Here is a 23,033-nt window from a genome sequence, read left to right as displayed (position 1 = left end):
TTGGTGTATGTGTCTGCATCCTCATGTAGAGTTCTAGGTCAAGGGTAGGTAGGTAGTCTCCCTTGGGACACATTGGTCTTGTGCTTATTGAGTGCCCTTCCTGAAAACTATGCTGATTTGGCATGGTACATATTTTGATTCTTGTAACAATTTCTCCTCCTGTTTAGAAATGGTTGAGAGGGGGGAGATGGGTCTTAGGATGATGTGGGGGAGGTGGGTCTTAGGATGTGTTCTAGTGGTTACATTCCAGGATTGTGATTGTGTGTACTATTTTTCAGATTGTTTGAATGTCATTGTAAGATGGCACCAAGATGAAAGACAGAAGATGGACCAAAAATGGCACCACCAACCCACTGCTAAGAACTGCAACCCACCCCCACCTGAATGTGTAGGGCCATTACCAGGTCCTACAATTTATAAGCAAGGGGGAGTGGGGGGGAAGATAAATATGAATCACCTGGGTTACTTGACTAAGATCTGATCCCCATTATGTGACAATGAGTAGACGTACAAGTTCTCTAGACCATTCTGTTTTATTATTCAAAAACAAACTGCATAAAGGAACTATTAACATCATACTGATTTGATTATTTTATTCATAATAGGTAATTTAACTGTACAAGATTGCTGTAGGGACTAAAGGGTCCACACTGTGTATACACAAAGAAGAAAAAAAAAATTATATATTAGATATATATATATATATACGTGTATATGTACATGCGCACGCACGTGTGTGTATGTGTGTGGGCATGTGTATGTTACTGTATGTGTGTGTGTGTCTGTGTCTGTGTGTGTGTGGACTGCAGTACCAGGGGGTATGATAGGTGGCCATGATATACTTCAGTCAAAATCAGTGTAAGCAGTTTGACAAGCAATAAATTTTTCCACATGCTAATTTTTTCCCTTATCCTTATACATAATGGAAATCATCCTAGTTATCCACACCCGCAGGCACTACAACTCCTGAAAAGGTCTTTAACTTTTCCCCAGATGTTTTGATAGCTTCACCAGATATACTAATTACAAGAGTACTGGAAACCTTGCCAGGTATGCTCCACTGGTCAAGTCCCTACAAATGAATTACATTTCTATAATGTTCTTTAATGGGTACTGAAAAGTGGTAGGAAATATGCTGCATCAAAATAGTACTCCAGCTGTTCTAGGGAGCATAAGACTGCCACTTAACCTTCCCTTGAGCTGATATATATATATATATAATTGGGTGACAAAATGACTGGCAAGAGCAGGTTAATGAGTTGCATCCATCCTACCCCATGTCCAGTGTATTTTTTTTTTTTTTATCCTTTTTTTTCTACCAATCCTGGATTCAACAATGTGACAGTTAACACAATGTGTAGCAGCTGTTCTATAAACAAATATAACAAACCTGTAACAGGTTCAATTGAGTGTGGTATGGCAAATACCCCTGAAAACTTATAATTACAATGTTGCTCTGGAGGCTGACTACACAACCCCTAAATTGTAGATTGCCATTATTCTTTATTGAAAAATTACTATAACTCATTTTCCCTTTGCAAATCCATATACAGTTGAGTGACAGCATTATAATTATTATTATTATTTTTTTATTTGCAAAGACCTGATTTCTTGCTGTTACTCCTCAAAGAGATGTAAATCTAACAAGACTTTGCAATAGACATATAAATTCTTTACTACCATATAAAAAAGAAACTTAAATAGGTTTTATACAATATCACATGGCCAAGCATGGTCAAGATGGAAAAAGGAGTTTTGGAGCAATTTGGTGATGAGCAGAATGTGTGAAGGCATTTTTTCTGCCATGACTGACCATGTTTGCGCCTCTCCACTTCAGCAAATGTACAAAGGAGACTGAACGCTGCATCACGTTCTGTCATGCTTATACAAAGACTCAATCTTTCCATGAAAATACGGTCTGTATCATCACTGGTAATAGATACGTAAAATGAACTCCTGATATATTATCATAAGACATACAACACCTAACTACCAATTCCATACATTTTTCATACATAGCGGTATTATTAGCTCTTTTGTAGTTTTCATCTCCTCAACTTTGGGTGGAGCAGGATTAGCTTTACATGACTATTTGCACCCCAATATTGACCCAGCTTTCTAACAATAAATAAATAATGGAGTGACATCAAGAAGAATCAAAATGGTAAACAATGAAAATGAAGCACAAGATTGGGACATTACTTTTTCTGAAAACATATCAGTCTTGATATGATCCTAGTCTACATGAAAAATCCAGTATTGACAAGGAAATACAGTCTACTTGCTGATGTTGTGTGGGCCTCCCCAAACCTAAATGTGACTTACACAGCGAGAAATACAAACTTGTGTTTTCTAGCAAACTACTCAATCATTCTCAAGAAAAACATATGAATTAGCATAATTATGATAATACATTTGAAAGAAATTAATGATAATGCATCTTTTACAATTTCTTTGCCAATAGGCCACCCAGACAAATGACAGGCCAGGAATGTTGCTGCTGCTGACATGGAGGGGTGAGCTACTGAGAAGAGATGTAGTAGTTCCCAAACTTAAACTAGCATCACATATTCCATCTGTAAGGAAGAAAAGATAAAGTCAGTTCTTAATCAAATTTACTTGTAATCATATACCCATATACCAAAGGCTTTTTCCTCCTTACAAGTGAGGTAGCCAAAAAACAAAGACATAAAAATCACTCCCACCCATTCTATCCCCACATACTCCACTCCCATCCACACCCCTCCCTCCCTCTTATCTTGGCTCCTCCTGGATGACAGGTCATTCCTGCATCTCACCCAGTACCCTGGGTCAGAAGCAGTGTCACAAGACATGGTACTACCTACAGCAAGGCCACTTCATTAAATCTGTGACCCACCCCCCTCTCCATCCTCTCATGTAGAAATAGAGAAGATGGGGCTACATCAATTTATTTTTCAAACATACTCCCTCACCCCCCATCCCCCACCCACTCTCCCTCATGCATTATAGCATCATCCATACACAACCATTCTCGATTCACCCCTATCTTCTGTCCTCTCCCATTCACCTCCACTTCCACTCCATTCATTGTCATATGTGACCATAAATACTTGAAGCTCCTCACTTCCGCTGGCCTCTAATCCTTCGAACATCTCCAACCCACCACTACCATCATTTTTTGTACATCTGATCATATGAATTTTGCTCACATTTAGTCAGCTTTTTCCTCTTACACAGCCTCTCAAATTCCACCAAAAACTGCTTCAGTCTAACCTCAGACCAGCCACAAGTGCAGTTATTTGCAAACAACAATTGGCTCACCTACCACTCCCCTCCACTCCACTCACTCACCAACTCCAAACCCTACCTAGCACTCCCTTAACATCCTATGCTGTCCTGTACCATTTCTCTGTATATTCATTTCCTTTTTCACTGAACCCTGTGGTAGGGGAGAAAGAATACTGCCAATGAATGTTCTTACTTGAGTCATAAAAGGCAACAACAAAAATAGGACAGGGATAGGACTAGGCTTCCTACTCTCTGCAGCCCCAAATGGGATATTCCTTTAAAAAAAGTCTGGCAGTTTTCCAGCCAGAACCCTAAGGTTTCTTTTAGTGTGCATGGATGCGGTACATATGAGAGTAAAAGGGAAGAGATAGGCAGTATGTTTGTGAGAAGATGGATGTGTTGGCATTGAGTGAAACTAAGTTGAAAGGGAGGGGCAAGCTTGAGCTTGGGAGGGTGTCAGGAGTGAAGAGAGGATGATGGAGAGAAGGGGTGGCTATACTAGTAGGTGAAGAGATAGGTAAGCATGTGGTAGAGTAGAAGGTTTCTTCAAGGTTAATGTGGATGAAGGTGAAAGTGGGAAGGGAGATATGGGTATTTAAGAACATATGGGCCCGGTAGTGAGAAGAGCTATATAAAGGGTAAATTTTTGGGTAGATTTAAACAAGTCCATAGAAAGTTTAGGGAGAAATGTCAATGTAGTGGTATTGGGAGATCTCAATGCTAGGGTAGGGGATGAACCAATAGATGGAGTGGTTAGGAAATGTTGAGTTCCAGGAAGGGTAGCAAGTGGTGGGATAATAAAGCAAAGAATGTAGAAGAAACATGCATTTACACATTGGTTACAAAATAGGATGAGAGAATAATATGAGAGGTACAAAGGAGAAGAGAAGTAAAGCATAAAATGGAGGCAAAGAGGAGAGCTGATGTGAAATGGGGTAAGATTGTGACATTTTTTAAATAAAAAGATGTTTTGGAAGGAAATTAAGAGAGGAAGAAGGGGTAAAAGGTGCAGATGGAGAGATGATAATGGAAGAGATGGCAGGATCAGAGGAGGGATTAAGAAAGTGACCGAGTTTGGGAAGTTGTGCAAAAGAAGGATGTCAGTAAAAGTAAGGTGGTGAGATGTACAAGGGGAGAGGATGACAACAAAATGGAAATGAGTATTAAGGGAAAGAGACATGAAGTGGATAGCTTTAGATACTTGGGTGTGAATGTGGTGGGAAAGGGAGGAGTGGAGGTCGAATGTAGACCGAGAGAGGCAAGTACACGTCTTTAGGGATTAAAAAGTGTAATGAGAAATAGACATTTGGTAATGGATGCTAAATGGTGATTGTACAAAGGAGTGATTGTGCTGACAGCACTGTATGGGGCAGAAACATGAAATATAAGAGAGGAAGAGAGGGTTTAAATGCATTTGGCGTGAAATGCCAGAGAAGTATGGTAGGGACTACTAGGTTGGACAGAGTGAGAAATGAGGAGAGGAGAGCCAGGGTGGAAAGGGAGTTGGAAGATAAAGTTAATGAAAGAGTATTGGGATGGTTTGGGCACATGGAAAGAATGAGTGAAGATTAGTAAAAGAGGTGTGGAAGGCAAGAGATAGTGGAAGTGAACATGAGGGAGATGAGAGACATGGATGGGGTAAAAGGGGCATTGGGAAAGAGGGAAATGTCTGTTGAGGAAGGAAGGGAGAAGACAGAAGATAGGGGTGAGTGGAGAATGGTTGTGTATGGATGATGTGATGCATGTGTATGGATGATGGTATGCATGTGTATGGTATGCATGGAAGGAAGTGGGTAGGGGGGTGGGAGTGTGAATGATATTTTGACACAGCCTAAAGGGTTTTCTCCCCATCTCTTTTTCTGCATGTGGGGATGGAGAAAGGGGTTCACCAATTAAATGAAGTGGCCTTGCTGTGGATGTGCTGTGTCTTGCTACATTGCTTCTGACCCAGGGCTGTGGGCAAGATGCAGGGATGACCCATCATCCAGGAGCCAAGAAAAGAGGGAGAGGTGGTGAATGGGAGTGGAGTACATGGGGTAAGAATGGATTTATGCCTTTGACTTTGGCTACCTCCCTTGTCAGGGGAAAAAGTCATTGGTATATGCATATACCATCCTATCTATGTACAAAACAGTCCACAATGCATCTGTCAACCCCGTCATATGCTTCCTCCAAATCCAGAATATAGCTGTGCACCCACACCTTTTTCCTAAACATCACGTCGCCCACAGATTCATGTGGACGAGGTGAGAGGGGTTGGCTTTCAGCGACAAACCATACACATCGTGCTCATATTTCTCGTGTGGGATAGAACACTTTTGTTGGCATGGTTGTCTGGGAGCACGCGTTTTATTTATGAATCTTTCTGACTTTCACGATTTGCATGTTGTTATAGTTATACGATCCGTTTGTCACTGAGAGCCTCTCTTGTCAACTGGCCTACTAGAGTTGCTATTTCATTCATCATTATTTCATCACAATAGCCATCATCATCAGCATCATTACCATCATCCTTACCATCCTCATCATTATCAATAATACCATCACAGTCACTATTATTGTCATCCATCTTTGTTATCCTCAGTACTATTATCATTATAATTATCATTTTCATTATGATCATTATACTGGTGTTATGGTATTATTGCTATCTTATGTATTCTATTTGCATTAGGTCACACATAATTAACTGTAATGACGGATAATTGGACCCAAATCAGCATTGGCCAAAAGCGACGAAGTGATCAAACTTTGCTATCATCAAAGAGCACATGGCAATTATGGACCATATGATAACATGACTCATGATCATTGAGCAGAGGACAGCAGTGACATAGATGGCTCTGGTGCATCGAGGAGAGATTATGAATGGAATTTGAGCAAGAATAAAGAAGTTGCACCGACCACTGCACCACCTGACACGAACCCCTGCGACAATGTGGGTTTTTCTTCCTGGAGTGATGGTCATGATTTTGAGCCTCACATTCATAATTTTGACTAGCTAATCAGGCGTGACTTCAGTTTTTCCTGTTGGACCTAATGGAACAGAAGCAGAATATTTTGAAGCCTTATTTGACGAAGTAATGGACAAAATAGTGCACTTTGCTATGAATACATAACCTCGTCCAGACCTGCATGTGGAAGATACGAGACGTGTTTATGATGATAAAGGAACGGCACAGCCCATTTTTCAAACCCTTCTGCAAGCTGGTAATAGACAAATCGCTTGTGCTATTCAAGGGACGTCTTATTTTCAAGCAGTATATGCAGACGAAAAGGAACCGATTTGGAATCAAATTTTGTCTTGTGTGATTGTGAGACTGGTATTGTAGTGGACATAATCCCATACACAGGTACCAGCATTGATTACAATTGAAATGACCCTCACAGAAGCACTGGGAGCATTAAAAACTCTGCTTGCACCATACATGGAGAAAGGCCACATCTTGTATATAGATTCCTATTATTCAAACCCAGATTTGTCCCGTTTTCTGCACGACTAATGGGATAGGATCCTGTGGTACAGCTCGAAAGACACAAAAACCCATGCCTCCACTTTTCAAGGCACACAAAACTAGAAGTGGGGAAAAGTCATGGCAATGCAGTGGCATGACAAGCGTGAAGTCATTATGCTGTCAATTCTGCATACCGGAAAAATTATGAATACAGTTAACCACTTCAATACGGGACTTAAATCTCGCGGGCAGCAGCCAATGCCAGCCGTACGACGTAACGAAATAATATTCGCATCATAAAATATAGTCGCCGCTTATATCGATCGTTCTCTCTTTCACCCGCGAATTTTGAAAACCACAGAGAATGGGATTAAGGGCGCATTTGGGAGAATGTAAAAACACAGGGGCGACTACAATAAATATAATCAAGACGCCGATATGGCAGCGTCGCGAATCCACTTGCTCCTCATGACGCCTACGTGTGCGGCACCGTATGGAAGGGGTTAAGGTGAATTATAGAACATGTGAAATAGTAAAGAAACCAGATCTTGTGACTGACTACCCGGGAAATATGAGTCTTGTTGACAAGGCCGACATGATGGTCAGCTTTGTGGAATGCGTGAGGAAAACCATGCGCTGGTACAAGGTATTCATGCATCTCATTGACATTACTTTGCTGATAAGGAGTGGCAACAGACCAATGTCTCTGATGAGAAAATTCACGTATGCAGTGTCGTACCAATTGCTGGAGAAGTATGGAGATCAAAGTTCACCACACCCAGGCCACCACTCGCTACTTCAAAATATGCCTAATCGTCTGGCCTGTACAATGTGGGTACAGAGACGCTGCCTGGAACTTGTCTCACCCCCACCACCTACTGCCTCAATAAAATGTACCAAAAGACAAAAGGATTGCCACATTTGTATGAACACCATCCTGCAACCAAGGAAAATAAAATCAACATTTTACCATTGTAAGGAGTGCAATGTAGCACTGCCCATGGCGATGCTATATGTAGTACCACACTCTTCGAACCTATTGAGTGCTAGAGTACTGAAAAAGAAATATGTTTTGTGGCTACATGCCAAAAGACACATCATTCCATTTGTAAAATGTGTACTAGCATTGAATGTGGTGCTGACTAAAGTTTATTCTCCCCTCTTTCTCCACACTAGCTTTCTTTCCTAAATCTATTGTTGCATTTCTCTTTTCTTCAGGCATTGACTACTGCCCTTCCTTTCCTTTCCTCTCCTCACCCCTTTACTATCCTCTCCCTTCACTTCTCTTTCCTTTCTCATCTTATTCCGAATTATATATTCCTGCTTTTGAGGGAGGGTGGAGGGGTGTGGTGTGTATTTAGGGATGAAATGAGTGGGAGTGTTTTTATGCCTTTCCCTTTTTGACTACCTCCCTCGGAAGGGGGAAAAAGCCTTGGTATATGTATGTATATATTCCTGCTGTCCACTTGCTATATGATGTTATGGTCTAAATGAAAAGGTCTAAAGGAGTTATCACTATAATGAAAATGATTTGTTTGGCCTAATATCGTATTTTCATTATCAGTTTTGATGTATTGAAAATTTTTCATTTCTCGCCTGTGTATTATTTCCTTCATTATATAATGTAGTATGTTCTTTGCATTGTTATGAATATTCATACCCCTACTAGAAAGGGAGCGCAGTAGTTATTACTGTATTGGAAGTTATTTTCACCTTTTACTAATTCTTATTGTATTGGAAATGCTCTCTTCTAAAGGTATATTTCTTGATATTTATAATTTGAAAATGTACAATCAATTCATGAATGCATACTACGTCACCATCTAGGATATCTTTAGCTTATCCCCAATCATTTGTCGTTGAAATGTGTGCTAGAGAGGCAGATGCAGTCTCTCTCTCTCTGCAGATGGTAGGTACTGTATTCAATGATAGAGGGAGATAGTGTGAGTAAATGAACATCGAAGTGTGTGAGAAAGTTTCGTTACATGAATCTCTCTCACTCTCCATCTCTCTGCACCTTTTCCAACTTTCTTCCCTCTCCCTTTCATTCTCTCTGCTGTAAGGCAAATGTTCTGCATTAGGATGGGCAACGAAATATGGTAAAGTGTGTGGCAAATGCCTACTTTATATTGCTCACCCTGTATGTTATGTCGACATGAGTGGTAGTCGCTGAAAGCCAACCCTCGTTTCAACCCCTCATTTAATTTCATTTCCTTTCTCTACTTTTCTGTCTAATATTTCATTATCATTTGTTTGTCATGTTCTGCAGTATCATAACATATTACAGGGAAATACTTTATTTCATGGACATACATACATACATATACCCAGGCTTTTTCCCCTTTACAAGGGAGGTACCCAATAAGAAAAAGGCATAAAATCATTCCCACCCATTCTATCCCTAAATACACTCCACTCCCTTCCACCCTCCCTCCCATCTTAGCACCTCCTGGAAAGGTATTTATATGAATTTTTATTCACGAGTGTATCAGGTCCAGGAATAAAGTTTCATATCCTGACATTTCATTTTCACAATTTATTATTATTTCGGGAGGACAGGGGTGATGGGGGTTTTATATATATGTATAATTACTCAAAACACACATGTTCATTTTTCAACAGCATATTCCCCTCAAAATTAGTCAAGTACAAAGACATAATTTAGCCAATCATTTTCCAGCACTGCCATAGTTGCCAATAGCCCATTTCACTCAAATTATTCCATTATTTCACATTATTTCTCTAAAACAACAGTATGTATAAGCATGGCATTTTTTTTTTTTTTGGCAAGACAAAAACTAAATGATGTAATGATTATGCTTTTACCCTAAGTTAAAAATTCCCTGTAACAATGCGTAAGAATACGGCAGTGTAAGGGTTAAGTATCTCTCTGCCTCCTCCTCTTCATTTCTTTTTCCACACAAGATCCATTCTAAATCTCACCTTCCACCTGATGATTCTATAGCCCTCTCCCCTGAACACATTGATGTCTGGAAGTTCCAATCATCCTTCAGGACACCACTACATAATCCATTAATACCCTCTCCACTAACAACCCTGGCTTATACTTAAATGCTTCTTGAACACTGCATTTGCTATCATTTTGCTTTCAATACAAATCTCCAATATTTTCTCTGCTTTTTCATTCCACCTTGGCACACAATACTTCCCCATTACTCCATCCACTGGTTCATGATGTAGTTAACATTTTAGACCTCTCAATACAATTACATTTACATTTCTTCTAAAACTCTCCACACACTTAACTCATTCCAATATTCTCTCTCACATAATCAGCAAACCCCATCTCTATCCCCTCATGCAGAAAGAGAAGACGGGGAGAAATCTCTTACGGTTGCTTCAAAACCTCATTCACACACGGCTCGGTGGCGGATTGGTAAAGCACTGGCCTCACAAGCCAGAGAACCGGGGTTCGATTCCCCGGTCGGGCGGAGATAAGTTGGGTTTGTCTCCTTTCACGTGTAGCCCCTGTTCACCTAGCAGCGAGTAGGTACGGGACGTTAGTCAAGGAGTTGTGACCTTGCTGTCCCGGTGTGTGGTGTGTGAGTGGTCTCAGACCTACCCAGAGATCGGCTAATAAGGAGCTCTGAGCTCACTGCCATAGGGTGGTGTCTGGCTGTCTCGACAGAGACTGCAGCAGATCCGAGGTGAATACATAACCACTCCCACTCCTCATCCATCCCCCATCCCTCCCATCTTTGCATAACAGCATCATCTATACACAACCGTTCTCCATTCATCCCTATTTTCTGCCTTCTCCCTTCTTTACTCAACAGACATTACCTTCTTGATCAAAGCCACCTTTCACCCAGTCCATCCATCTCATCCTCATGTCATTCACTCAAGTTCACTCCATCCACCTCTGCCTTCCACACTTCATCCACCTCTGCCTTCCACACTTCTTTTACCAATCTTTCTTCACTCATTCTTTCCACGTGAACCATCCCACCCAATATTCTTTTGTCAGTCCTATCTGCCATCTCATTTTCCACCCTTGCTCTCCTCTTCACCTAAGTAAAATAATAGAAGAAAGAGTTTGTGTATTCCATAGTCCCACATACATTCAATATAATATTGTACCTTCAGAGATATCTGGCACACTTGTGACCATGGCAGCCTTTTTGAGAGCTAATGAATTCCCATGAAAGAAACAAGAGGACACATGAAACTCCACCCTTTATTTTGAGATATGTTGCTGATTCATGCTTACCTGTTGTTATAAGAGCCAATCACTTGCAGCAGCCAGCAGGTCCCTGTTGTGTCTGGTTAGTGGTCAGATTCACATTACCATGCTGTACACTGCTGGACCCACTGTCATTCTTTGGAAGCTTTTTAGCTGGAAAAAAAAAAAATAAATAATAATAATAATAATAATAATAACAATAATAAATAAATTAATTAATTAATTGAATAAAAATACACATTCCAATGGATGATTAACCCTTAGAATATGATGACACCTTCATAGGCATCATGATGCATAGGTAAGTATACAAGGATGCTGGCATCGGCATTCTGCTTATACTTATCTTATAGTTGTAACTGAGTGACCCCCATATACTGTGAACACGCTTGATCATGTTTTCTGTGGTTATAAACATTCTGGGTGAAAACGAGTACAACAGTTGTAACTATATTTTATAATGGGCATATTATGATGCATCATTGTATATGATGGCAGCCTAATGTACGTACGAGTATTTGACTCGTATTGAAGAGGTTAATTAATTGAAAGGCCCTACTACCATAGAACCCATTATAATGGCACGCTTGGGACCACGACTACCGAGAAAGATGAAATTCCGTTATGATGAGGCTTACTTCTAGTGATGTCCAAGAATTCATGCTACATACATTTACAAGCATTCAATATGAAATACATGATAAATAATATAGAAAATAAGTAACAAATGATGAAATATACAATATACAAAGGTATTACTGAACCATCTGTTCAGTAATACATTACTCACAAAGTACAGTTGTAGGTGAAGTACAGTACAATAGGTTGTAGGTGTGGCAGTGTGCACCTATACTATACACTGTACAGTACAGTATGGGCAGTTTTGGGTACAATATTCAGTATAGTTAATGATGGTACAGTAAAATGTTAATCATTAAATCAAGGCACGAATATTCACTTTTTTTCTATTTGTTTTTTGTTTTGTAATTTTTTTCATGTTTTCTGGTTTTATGTGCTTACAAACTAAGTTAACTTCACTGGAGTCTTACTAGTGGCACTGGAGGGTAATCAATATCCTCATCCAGTACCACTGCCATACCAGAGGTAAAGAGAGGGGGCTTGCCAGATGTAGGCTGGGGCTGGTAGAGGCCCACTCTGCAGCCCTTGAGAACATGATGCAGATGTCTGACTGCTTTGATGACTTTCTTCAGGCGCCAATAATCTGATTCTTGAGACTGTTGAGATACTGCTGGCATTCTATAAATTTTATTGCAGTATCGAATGCTGCCAAACCCTCATTCCATGACACTGGGGGATCGACTTTTTCCTTCTCTTCATTTTCCTGACCTCATCCTCTGACTACAGCAATTAGATCATCAGTATCTAATGTGTGAGTGAGAGGAGCATCATAGTCAACTTCAGTCCACTCCTCAACTTCATTGGCCTCTGCATTAATCTTGCCACTTGACTCAATCATATCTTTTATTTTATTTTTTTTAAGATTCTGAGCCACTGCGAACCCTTCAAACTCTCCCTCTGCGTCAAACTGGGCGCTGTCTTGGATCACTGTAGGCCACAACTTCTGCCTGACACGATTCAGGGTTCTGTTCTTTACATTTTTCCATGCATCTGATGCAAAATATATAGCAGCCTTGACATTGAATTTCTTCTGCACAGCCATATCATCACAGTCAGCATTTAGGACTAGCCTCATGAAGTCTTTTCTGTAATTCATTTTGAGATTTTGGATCACCCCCCAATCCATGGGCTGTATCATGCTGGTAACATTAGGGGGTAGATAAATTGTAAAGATGTTCCCACTGACGATTTCTTCTGCTGGGGGATGGGCTCTGTAATCATCGAGGAACAACACCACTTTCATATTTTCAGGTTTTCCTTAACAGCAAGAACAAAAATGTGGAAAAACCACTCCTTGAAAATATCACAGGTCATTCATGCATTACCTAACCAAAGTGAACTGGGAAATATGCAACATTCTTTAAACACCTTGGATTCTTGAATTTACCAATAACAAACAACTTTATCATTTCCCTAATGCGTTAGCACAACAGAGAAGGGTGATGCGGTCTTTATTTTGTTTAAAACCTGGGGCTACCATTTCATTTCCACAAGGTAAAGTAGAATGCGGCAAATAATGCCACAGTACGCCAGTCTCATCGGCATTATAGATTTGGTCTGGTGTTAGATTATACTTTGTGACAGTTTCCTGAAATGTGATCTTGTGGGCTTCAGCAGATTCAACATTGGCGGATGGATTTCTGCTCACCACTCAAATCTAGTACATGAATTCCATGCCTCAGCTTAAATCTATGAAGCCAATATGTTATACATTTCTTTGGGGTTTTCAATCACAAGTGGGGCAGAAATATATGCTCCTTTTGAACACTTCTGCTTAAACCAGCTCCTCCAACTTTGGTGCACACAACTTCTGCCTCTGATTGATCCCCTTGTTGGTCTCACTCTTCGTGAAAAATTCTTTTATCATCAGACTCTGCTTTTTTATATCGTAAATGGTGGATGACAAACTCTGGTAGTGTTCCATAATTGTGTGGCGATTTTCATATTTCCTTTTGGTCACTTTCAGCTTTTGTTTCAATGTTAATACCTTCCTGGTATGTTTCTTCGCTTCTTTGGGCATGGCCGAGGCTGAGAAAAGCAATATTTGGGACTAAAAAGAAGTACATGAGAGATTACTTTTTGGTATGGGCAGACAAACTGCACCTCGAACTTTTGGCAGGAAAGCTAAAACAACAACAAAAATGTCAGACCAAGTGTACATGTGTTATGTCGCCCTGGCTGTTCAACTTATACATGGATGGGGTAGTGCGAGAGGTAAATGCAAGGGTAGTAAGTCAGGGATTGGAGATGGTTCAAGAAAATGGAGAAAAGTGGAAGGTGAGCCAGCTGTTGTTTGCTGACGACACTGTGCTTGTGACAGGATCAGAGGAGGGATTGAGGAAGTTGGTGACAGAGTTTGGGAGTGTGTGGAAGAAGAAAGTTGAAGATAAATGTGGGTAAAAATAAGGTGATGAGATGTACAAGGGGTGAAAGTGGCAACAGACTGGAAGTGAGCATTAAGGGAGAGCAACAGGAGGAAGTGGATAGTTTTAGATACTTGGGTGCAAATGTGGCAGGAAAAGGTGGAGTGAAGGTGGAGGTAGAATGTAGATTGAGAGAAGCGAGTAAGTGCCTTGGTGGATTAAAAAGTGTAATGAGGAGTAGACATTTGGGAATGGATGCTAAGAGGAGACTATATGAAGGAGTGATTGTGCCAACAGCACTGTATGGGGCAGAAACATGGAACATAAGAGAGGAAGAGAGAAGGAGTTTGAATGTGTTTGAGATGAGGTGTCTGAGAAGTATGATGGGGGTTACTAGACTGGACAGAGTAAGAATTGAGGAGGAGAGGAGGAGAACGGGTGGAAAGGGGGTTGGGAGATAGGGTTGATGAAAGAGTATTAGGATGGTTTGGACACATGGAAAGAATGAGTGAAGAAAGACTAGTAAAAGAGGTATGGAAGGCAGATATGGAGGGAGTGAACATGAAGGGGGCTTTGGGGAAGAGAGGAATGTCTGTTGAGGAAGGACGGGAGAGGACAGAAGACAGGGGTGAATGAAGAATGGTTGTATATGGATGATGTTGTGATGCATGAGGTGGAATGGGCGGGGGTGGGGGGAGAGGTAGTATGTGTGAGCAAAATTTGACGCAGCCCAAAGGTATTTCTCCCCATCTTCTCATTTATGCATGGGAGGACGGAGAGGGGGGTCGCCGATTTAATGAAGCGGCCTTGCTGTGGATGTGCTCTGTCTTGCGACACTGCTTCTCACCCAGGAGGTGCTAAGATGAGAGGGAGGGTGGAGGGGTGTGGAGTGTATTCAGGGATGGAATGGGTGGGAATGATTTTATGCCTTTTCCTTTTTGGCTACCTCCCTTGTAAGGGGGAAAAAAGCTTTGGTATATGTATATATATGCCATTAGTATGGCTACCATTATAAAGAAGTTCTACTATAACACCCGTATTTTATATAATGTGCTATTGTGATGATACTACTACATGTCTACAAGTGGGAGTACTGCCAAGTAAAAGAAATTTGAGAATCTATGGAGGATACAGCCCTCTCTATATACCAAAGGGTTACTTCCCCCCTTATAAGAGACAGATGATAGAGGTGGGTGGAGAATGGTTGTGTACTGATGACGCTGCGATTCATGGTAGGGAGTGGGTGAGGGAGGGAATGTGTGAATGATATTTTGACACAGTCCGAAAGGATTTCTCCAAGTATTCTCTTTTTCTGCATGAGGGGATGGAGAGGAGGGGTTGCCAATTAAATGAAATGTCCTTGCTGTGGATGTGCTATGTCTTGCTACATTGCTTCTGATCCAGGGCAGTGGATGACCAGTCCTCCAGTAGCCAGGAAAAGAGGGAGGGAGAAGTGGTGAATAGGAGTGGAAAAGGTGGGGATGAAATGGGTGGGGGTGGATTTATGCCTTTGACTTTGGCTACCTCTCTTGTTGGGGGAAAAAGCCATTGGTATATGTATATATAACTTACCTATTGCAAGAAATATATCATTAACATTCATTGCAGTCTTGGCAGAAGTTTCCATGAAAAGCAAAGAATTTTCTTCTGCATACGTCTGGGCTTCTTCGTATTCAACCATACGCTTATTAGCCAAGTCTGCCTTGTTACCCGCTAGAGCAATTACAATGTTGGGAGAAGCCTGTCGTTGTAGCTCTTTCACCCAAGTCTTGGCTCGACCAAATGTGTCCTGATGAAAATGAGAAAAAAATTAATAAAAACTTAAAATTCAGAATCAAGCATTTAATATGTTGACCCACTTCACTTTCGCAGACCAATAGCCCTAAGCCATGGCCACTGGTAACCAAAAATTAAAATACCTTGTGGAATTATCTGTAGTGTATACACAGGTGAGAGATAACATGTCCTGTGTCTTGTGTATGGTGACTTTCTTAGGTCATTTGATGTATTAACCAAGCTAATTCTATGCTGAAACTGTTCTAGTGCTGGTGATGACTTCAGCAGTCATATTAGTACAATTTTTGTATGTCTCAGGGGTGATTTCTCTTCTAGGTTGACATTTAGACATGTCTAATTAAATATTGGATTTGTTTATCTAATTCAGAGTATTTGCTTTGTGCTCCATTATGTAAATTTTAGAAGCATATGTTGTGGGATTTGGGGTTTGTTATTGCAAATGTTCATGTAAAATACTGCTGGGGTTATTTACTTTTTGCATTTTCTGGGCTGTTTGTGTGATGTGATATGAGAAGCGAGTGGATTTGTGGACTCCCTATTTCTCATGACACTTTTCATTTACCCAAGACATTTACGGTCTTCCCTAATGTTACAGTTTACCTCCTACCCCACTCCTCCATTCCCTGTTATGCGACCCTAAATATCAATTCAGCCTCTTTCCTTTAATGTGCATTGGCGGCACAACCAAATGTGCTGGTCTCTCATTCACTTAATTGTGGGTTTGAATCCCACACTACTCTCCAATTCCCAGCAGTGACTTTTACCTGACCAATAATCCAAGAGCACAGGGCTAAATTCACAGCTTTGCACTTCCTGGTGTGTGCTACCTACTCACCTTTCCTTTAAAACTCCCCTCCAATTTAGAGCCACCCTCTCCCTTTGCATGTCTCATAACCTCATATTACCACCTTTAAGCTTATGCCTCTCACATACCCTCCCAAATTCTGCCACTAGCTACCTCCATCCATTAATTGGCCCACCTCCAAGCACATCACCCACAAACAGCAAGTGGTTCATTTTCCACTTCCACACTCACTAGTTCCAACCCCCCCCCACCCATCACCTTTGTATCTATCTCCCATACCACCTCATTTGTATACACTTTGAACAATCATGTTACATAAATCACACACAATATATATATATATAGTCACCTAGATTTTCTAGACTATAGGAAGTGTGTTAGCACCTGTGTGAGATCTAGGACATCATGTGACACCAATAATGCTAGCTTGCCAATCATCAATAATGCTAGCTGCCAATCATCAAAATCCGTCAACATGTTCATCTCAATATGAAGGTGTAGCCCAGACATCTTGACATGATCTCAAGATAGTCCTACAATATCTCTTACCAACCTTTATTGCATTTCCTCCATTTTTTCACACAAGAGCTAACAACCACTAAATACTCTTCTACTACTACTAATGACAAACAATTCCACAATAATACAATACAAAAAAAAACAGACCAAGATTTCTTCCTACACTGTGGGGCTGCAAGTTTCTAATTAGTCAAAACAGTGGTAACAAATATTACCTAAAAACATCTTTTAGCATACCTGATTGGTGATGTCATATACTACAATGGCTGCCTGTGCTCCCCTGTAATACATAGGAGCAAGGCTGTGGTAACGCTCTTGCCCCGCTGTGTCCCAAATCTCAAATTTGACCGTCGTGTCATCCAAACAAACTGTTTGCGTCAGGAATGCAGCTGGAAGATAGGAAAAATACAAGTCAAAATACATTACCCAGGACTCTTCATTATTTTGGTCTACCTTGTAAGGAAGGAGGTACAGGGATGAAAGGATGGAAGTGGAATGGGTGGGAGTAAGTATGTGCCTTTCACTTGGCTATCTCCCTTGTAAAGGGGAGAAACCTCTTGGTGTGTATGTGTGTGTATATATATATATATATATATATATATATATATATATATATATATATATATATATATATATATATATATATATATATATATATATATACATATACACAGATTATAAGGTAGTCCGTCAAGACACCCATTCCACTCCAATACACCACACAGTGTTTCCCTCTCATCTTAGTTCCTCATGGATGAGGGGTCATCATTGTCTCCTGATCAGTGCCTGGGTCAGAACCAATGCAGTAAGACACAGTACATCTACAACCTTTTGATATATCTATGTCTTTCTCCATGTTTCCCCATGCCCTTTCTTTTTACACACACACACACAGATATATATATATATATATATATATATATATATATTATTTTATATATATATATATATCTATATATTATTGTGTGTGTATATATATATATATATATATATATATATATATATATATATATATATATATATATAAGCTGTGTTTGCAGTGTTTTCGCTGTGCTTTCGGTGTTTTTGGTGCTGTTGTTTAGTGCTATGCAATCACTATACCACCCAAAAACCACTCCAAATCAACGGATTATTTACATCAACGGACACCATTAACCCCTTTTTAGTCTGTTAATGAGAGGTAGTACTGTATATATATATATATACATACATACATATATATATATATATATATATATATATATATATATATATATATATAAATATATATAAATCAATCAAATCAGCCATCCTGAGTCCACTGCTGAACAAAGGCCTCCTTCACAGCATTCCATGATTCACATGACTGCACCATCCTCTGCCACATCACTCCTGCAAACTTCTCAATCTCGTCTCTCCACCTTCTGTCTGGTCTCCCTCTTCCACCCTTCCCATCTCGCGACGTCCACTCAGTAACACACATGTTCCATCGCTCATCAGTCATTCACACTGACTTACCTGCCCAATTCCACTTTCTCTCTTTTATTGCTTCCACAATATCTTTCACTCTAGTCTGCTCTCTCACCCAACTTGCTCTCTTTCCGCCTCTCAGCATTATTCCCATCATTGATCTCTCCATTCTCCTCTGTGAAGTCCTTAGATTTATTTCGATTGCCTTCGTTAGATTATTGCTGACAGAATGCATTGATTGTAAACTATATGTTTCAAACATAAAGGTAGAGAGCCTCTCAGGATTTTATTATACTTACCAAACACTTTCCAACCAATTGTAATGCATCTTTTTATTTCATTATCATGATCTTTTGTCACTTTCACCATCTGGCCTAAATAATTATACTCTTCAACCTCCTCAATACTTTCATCATCAATTACAATCTCTTTACTTTGAACTTTCATATTGAACATTACTTTAGTTTTACTTTTATTCATTTTTAAACCTACTTTGATACTTTCCTTGTTTAGATCACTCAGCATATCTTGCAAGTTTTCTGCTCTTTCTGAAATAAGAATAATGTCATCTGCAAATCTTAGGTGGTTCAAATATTCACCATTAATCTTTAAACCTTTCTTTTCCTAACTCAATCTTCTGAAAATATCTTCCAAGCAAGCTGTAAATAGTTTGGGTGAAATTGTATCGCCTTGCCGTACTCCTTTCTCGATCTTGATCTTTTCTGTATCTTTATGTAGTCAAATTATAGTGGTACCTTTTGCATAAACCTTTTCTAAAAGCCTTATGGTCTGTTCGTTTGATCCCTGCTTACATAGCGAGTTTAGTATTGCTATTTGTTCTACCAAGTCAAAGTCCTTCTCGTAATCTACAAAAGCTAAACACAGAGGTATATTGTATTCTGTCGTTTTCTTGATTAGCTGGTTTATCGTCTGCAAATGGTCAAGGGTCGAATATCCGCTCCTAAAGCCTGCCTGTTATCTCGGTTGGTTTCAATCTAAAATTTGACTTAGTCTGTAAGGATCTTGGAGGATACTTTATATACATTTGATAGCAAGCTAATCGGTCAATAGTAACTAAGGTCCTTCTGGTCTCCTTTTTTATGAAGCAAAATCACTATAGCATTGCACCATGCATCAGGAACACTTTCTTGACATATGCACTGGGTGTACAACTCAACTAATTTTATATGAATTAATTTCCCTGCGTCTTTCAACAGATCTATTGATATACCATCTTCCCCAGGTGCTTTTCCTTGTTTCAGTTTCTAGAGCAAATTCTACTTCTTCCTTTGTAATCTCTGGTACACTACTAACATCTACACATGAATTTACTGATTCAACTACTGTCTTCGATGAGTAAAGCTCTTGGTAAATCTCTTCGACTCTTTCCCATTTTGTCGCTACATTTATTTCTCCATTTCTATCTTTCAAACATATCATTTGCTGTCTTCCTAAAGCATGTTTGCGCTTGGTCACTTTAATACTTTTACTCTTACGAGTTTCCTCTATTTCATCCATGTTTCTCTTTCTTTTCTCTAATCTCTGCCTTTTGTTGATAAGCTTGTTTAGTTCTACTCTTTCTATTTCATCTCTCCTGCTTTTAATCTGCATGGTCTTTCTTTTAATTAGGTCATTTGTAGCTTGGGAGTATTTGTTTTCTCTAATGTTTTTTGTACTTCCTACTTTCTCTGCCGATTCTCTAATGATATTCACTAAATTCAAATTAATATCTTCCACGGTATTCTCATTAGTTCTTAGAGCTTCGAATCTATTTTTAATTTCTGAAATTTCTTATTATTATCCTTAACCTTTGCAAGGATGCTTTTCTTTCCTAAAACTACTTTATTTCTCTCGGCTCTGAAATTGAATTCAGCTGTGCAACCTACCATTCTATGATCACTACCTATGTTGACTTTATTTATCACCGTAACATTGTCAATGCTTTTGCTCTCATCTCCTAATATGAAGTCTATTTCATTCTTTGTTGTTCCATTTGGACTATACGCTTTTGGAACAAAGTGTTCATTATCCTCATGTTGTAGTTCTCTGCAAAATTGACTAACATCTCGCCTCTGTCATTTCTTTCACCTACCAATGCACGTCTCATCGCCCATCTTCTTCCCCACTTTAGCAGTTGTGCAGTTGGTGCATAAACCTGAACTATTTTTAGAGTGTACCTTTTACACAGCCTAATCACAATCCAAACTACCCTATCTGACAAACTACTGAATTTGACTACCGTATTTTCCGGCGTATAGTGCGCGACTTTTTTCCATTGGAAGGGCCTAAAAATGGGGGGTGCGCGTTATCCGGTGGTGCGCATTATCTACGGCCTACGATAAAAATTCTGCGGCTGTGTGTGTAATTTTTTCACAACAACGTGACGATGTTGGCCATCACAAAGTCGGGACGGCACACTTCTCCGTGACGTTCCGTGAGAACAAGAAGAACAGCCATGGTGACATGAAAGAATACGCCAGCATGGGCTACCATATATAAATATTTGGTATAGGTAGGTATCTATCGAGTCTTATTTTTCATGTTTAAATAGACCTAAACACCATGAAACATGATCTATATTCATGATATTTGCCCATGTTCACAGCATCCTAGTTTGAGTTTTTATGTTGGCTTTGTTGCTTCACTTTAGGTATGGTACAAATTCTGTTGCAGCCGTTCATAAACTTGTGTCAAACACCTGACTACAACACCCTCTTTCGGAAGTTATATTAACTAAACGTCACCTCGATGAGAGACTGTCCTATTTCACCACTGTCATTGCAGGTTCAAAGCTAAAACGAAACAGTCTGTAGTTTGTTTCAGTATTAAATAAAAAATGGTAAAGATGAATTATTTCCTCAAGATATAAAATGAACATTTTCTGTAAAAATCCTGAAATTTTTCTGTATATTTTACTTTCAATAAACTTTTTTTAGATCATATTTCCTACAAACTATTTAAGCTACAAAGTAATAAGGGACCAACGCACAACATGAGTCATATACCGGTACATGTAGTTCCGACTCGATTCTCTCGCTAGATGGCGATCAGGCAGGCGCGTTATATGTCGGTGCGCACTATCTGTGTACTGATATAACGAAGTGCATGGGTGCGCATTATAACCCGATGCGCATTTTAAGCCGGAAAATACGGTATATTACTAGCAACCTCTCGGTTTATCAAGAATCCTACTCCACTAGATCTTTCTTTGTCCTTACCTCTATAATAGAACAGGTGGTGACCATCTTGTAATTGTATCAGCTTTTTTTCCACTCTTTGGACTTCACTCAGTCCTACGATGTCCCACTTGATGTTTGGTTCTTCCATTAAACTCTCCAGCCTGTGATCTTCTGAGTTACTTCTTATGTTGTAAGTATAGATTTTCATTTTCTTCATGTTGTTTAATGTCTCAATCTACAGTAAGCCTTCATTATTGATGGATTTTTTTTTTAAAACTGTTTTAACCACTGATGGACTTTCCGATGGGAAATTGTACATTTCTGCTAGTACACAAAAATAATCTTAACTTTGCCCGTGCCTATTCACTAAGCATCACCTCCATGATAATTATACATATACTCATTTTTCAATGGAAATGAAAGAAATGACAATAGCAGAGGTGACAAATTGCAATGGAGTGGACCAGGGTTGTCAGATTGGGCTAATTTCTAAACCAATGTGCTACTTTATTTTGAAAACTTTATCATATATTATGTGAATTATAATCATAAATAAATTCCCAGAGGATAGGCCTAATACATATGCTATTAAATATATTTCTGTGAAAAGCATACCAAAGTGCCACATGAGGAAATAGTCATACCACAGCCCACCAGATCTTTGTATGATCACTTAAATAATATATATTACCTATCCTTACTGTATTAAACCTTCATATTTTTCATCAGATCCCCATTTGTCTTCATTGCTCAACAGTACTATCAGAACAAGACTGAATATAATTTTGACATGAACATTACTCGCATTATTCACTGCACATGATGTGTCGTCAAATATAAACACATTGCCAACAAACCCTGTGTGGCACAAGGTGTAAGTGATGGCAAAGGAAACTATTGGAAAAGCTGGCAGTGCAAACCAACAATCAATATGATGCATTTGTTAACATTCAACATCAATGAGTAACATGATCATGCAACTATATATGGCTATCATTTCTGCTCCTCTTTGCTTGAAAAAAAGTAGACTAAAATAATGTCATGTTCAAGGATAAATGTTCCTATAATAAATTTTCTTTTGATAAACTCAAACAAATGGGCAAGTGGAAAAAACAGTTCAATCAATTGTACTACAGTTCTCAGTGAACAACCACCTTAAAAATTAAATGCTTTTCACATTTTGTCAAGAGATATCCATATAGTCTTGCCCCAAATGTGTGTTTCATGCCGCATGCCGCCCGGGGCAGTCTGCCCCCTCATCCCCCACACTTGCTACACTACTGATACCAATCTACATACATATTGGGCTGCTTTTAATATTCAATACTTTTAGCCCTTCAAACTGCTAATTTC

General features: G+C 39.5%; 2 protein-coding genes across 4 annotated transcripts in view; one reads left to right on the top strand and one right to left on the bottom strand.

The window, feature by feature from the left end:
* The window catches only part of LOC143022867 (transcription initiation factor TFIID subunit 5-like), an 83,853-nt gene extending 82,196 nt beyond the window's left edge, over positions 1 to 1,657 (top strand). Inside the window, exon 13 of the mRNA XM_076181251.1 lies at positions 279 to 1,657. The gene's annotated coding sequence lies outside the window, so the exon portion shown is untranslated. The remainder of the gene's footprint in view (positions 1 to 278) is intronic.
* LOC143022869 (ras-related protein Rab-5B-like) overlaps positions 579 to 23,033 on the bottom strand; it is a 49,303-nt gene continuing 26,848 nt past the window's right edge. For all 3 annotated transcript variants that reach the window (XM_076181254.1, XM_076181255.1, XM_076181253.1), the window contains exons 3-6: positions 17,290 to 17,441; positions 15,504 to 15,720; positions 10,957 to 11,082; positions 579 to 2,576 (exon numbers count right to left, since the gene is read on the bottom strand). In XM_076181254.1, the coding sequence (XP_076037369.1) occupies positions 10,976 to 11,082; positions 15,504 to 15,720; positions 17,290 to 17,441 (476 nt within the window). In that variant the 3' untranslated portion in view covers positions 579 to 2,576; positions 10,957 to 10,975. The remainder of the gene's footprint in view (positions 2,577 to 10,956; positions 11,083 to 15,503; positions 15,721 to 17,289; positions 17,442 to 23,033) is intronic.

The sequence above is a fragment of the Oratosquilla oratoria genome, unplaced genomic scaffold (assembly GCF_046742065.1).
Source record: "Oratosquilla oratoria isolate Oo_2021 unplaced genomic scaffold, ASM4674206v1 SCAFFOLD211, whole genome shotgun sequence".
Lineage (NCBI taxonomy): Eukaryota > Metazoa > Arthropoda > Malacostraca > Stomatopoda > Squillidae > Oratosquilla > Oratosquilla oratoria.
This window is presented reverse-complemented; position numbering and strand designations above follow the sequence as displayed.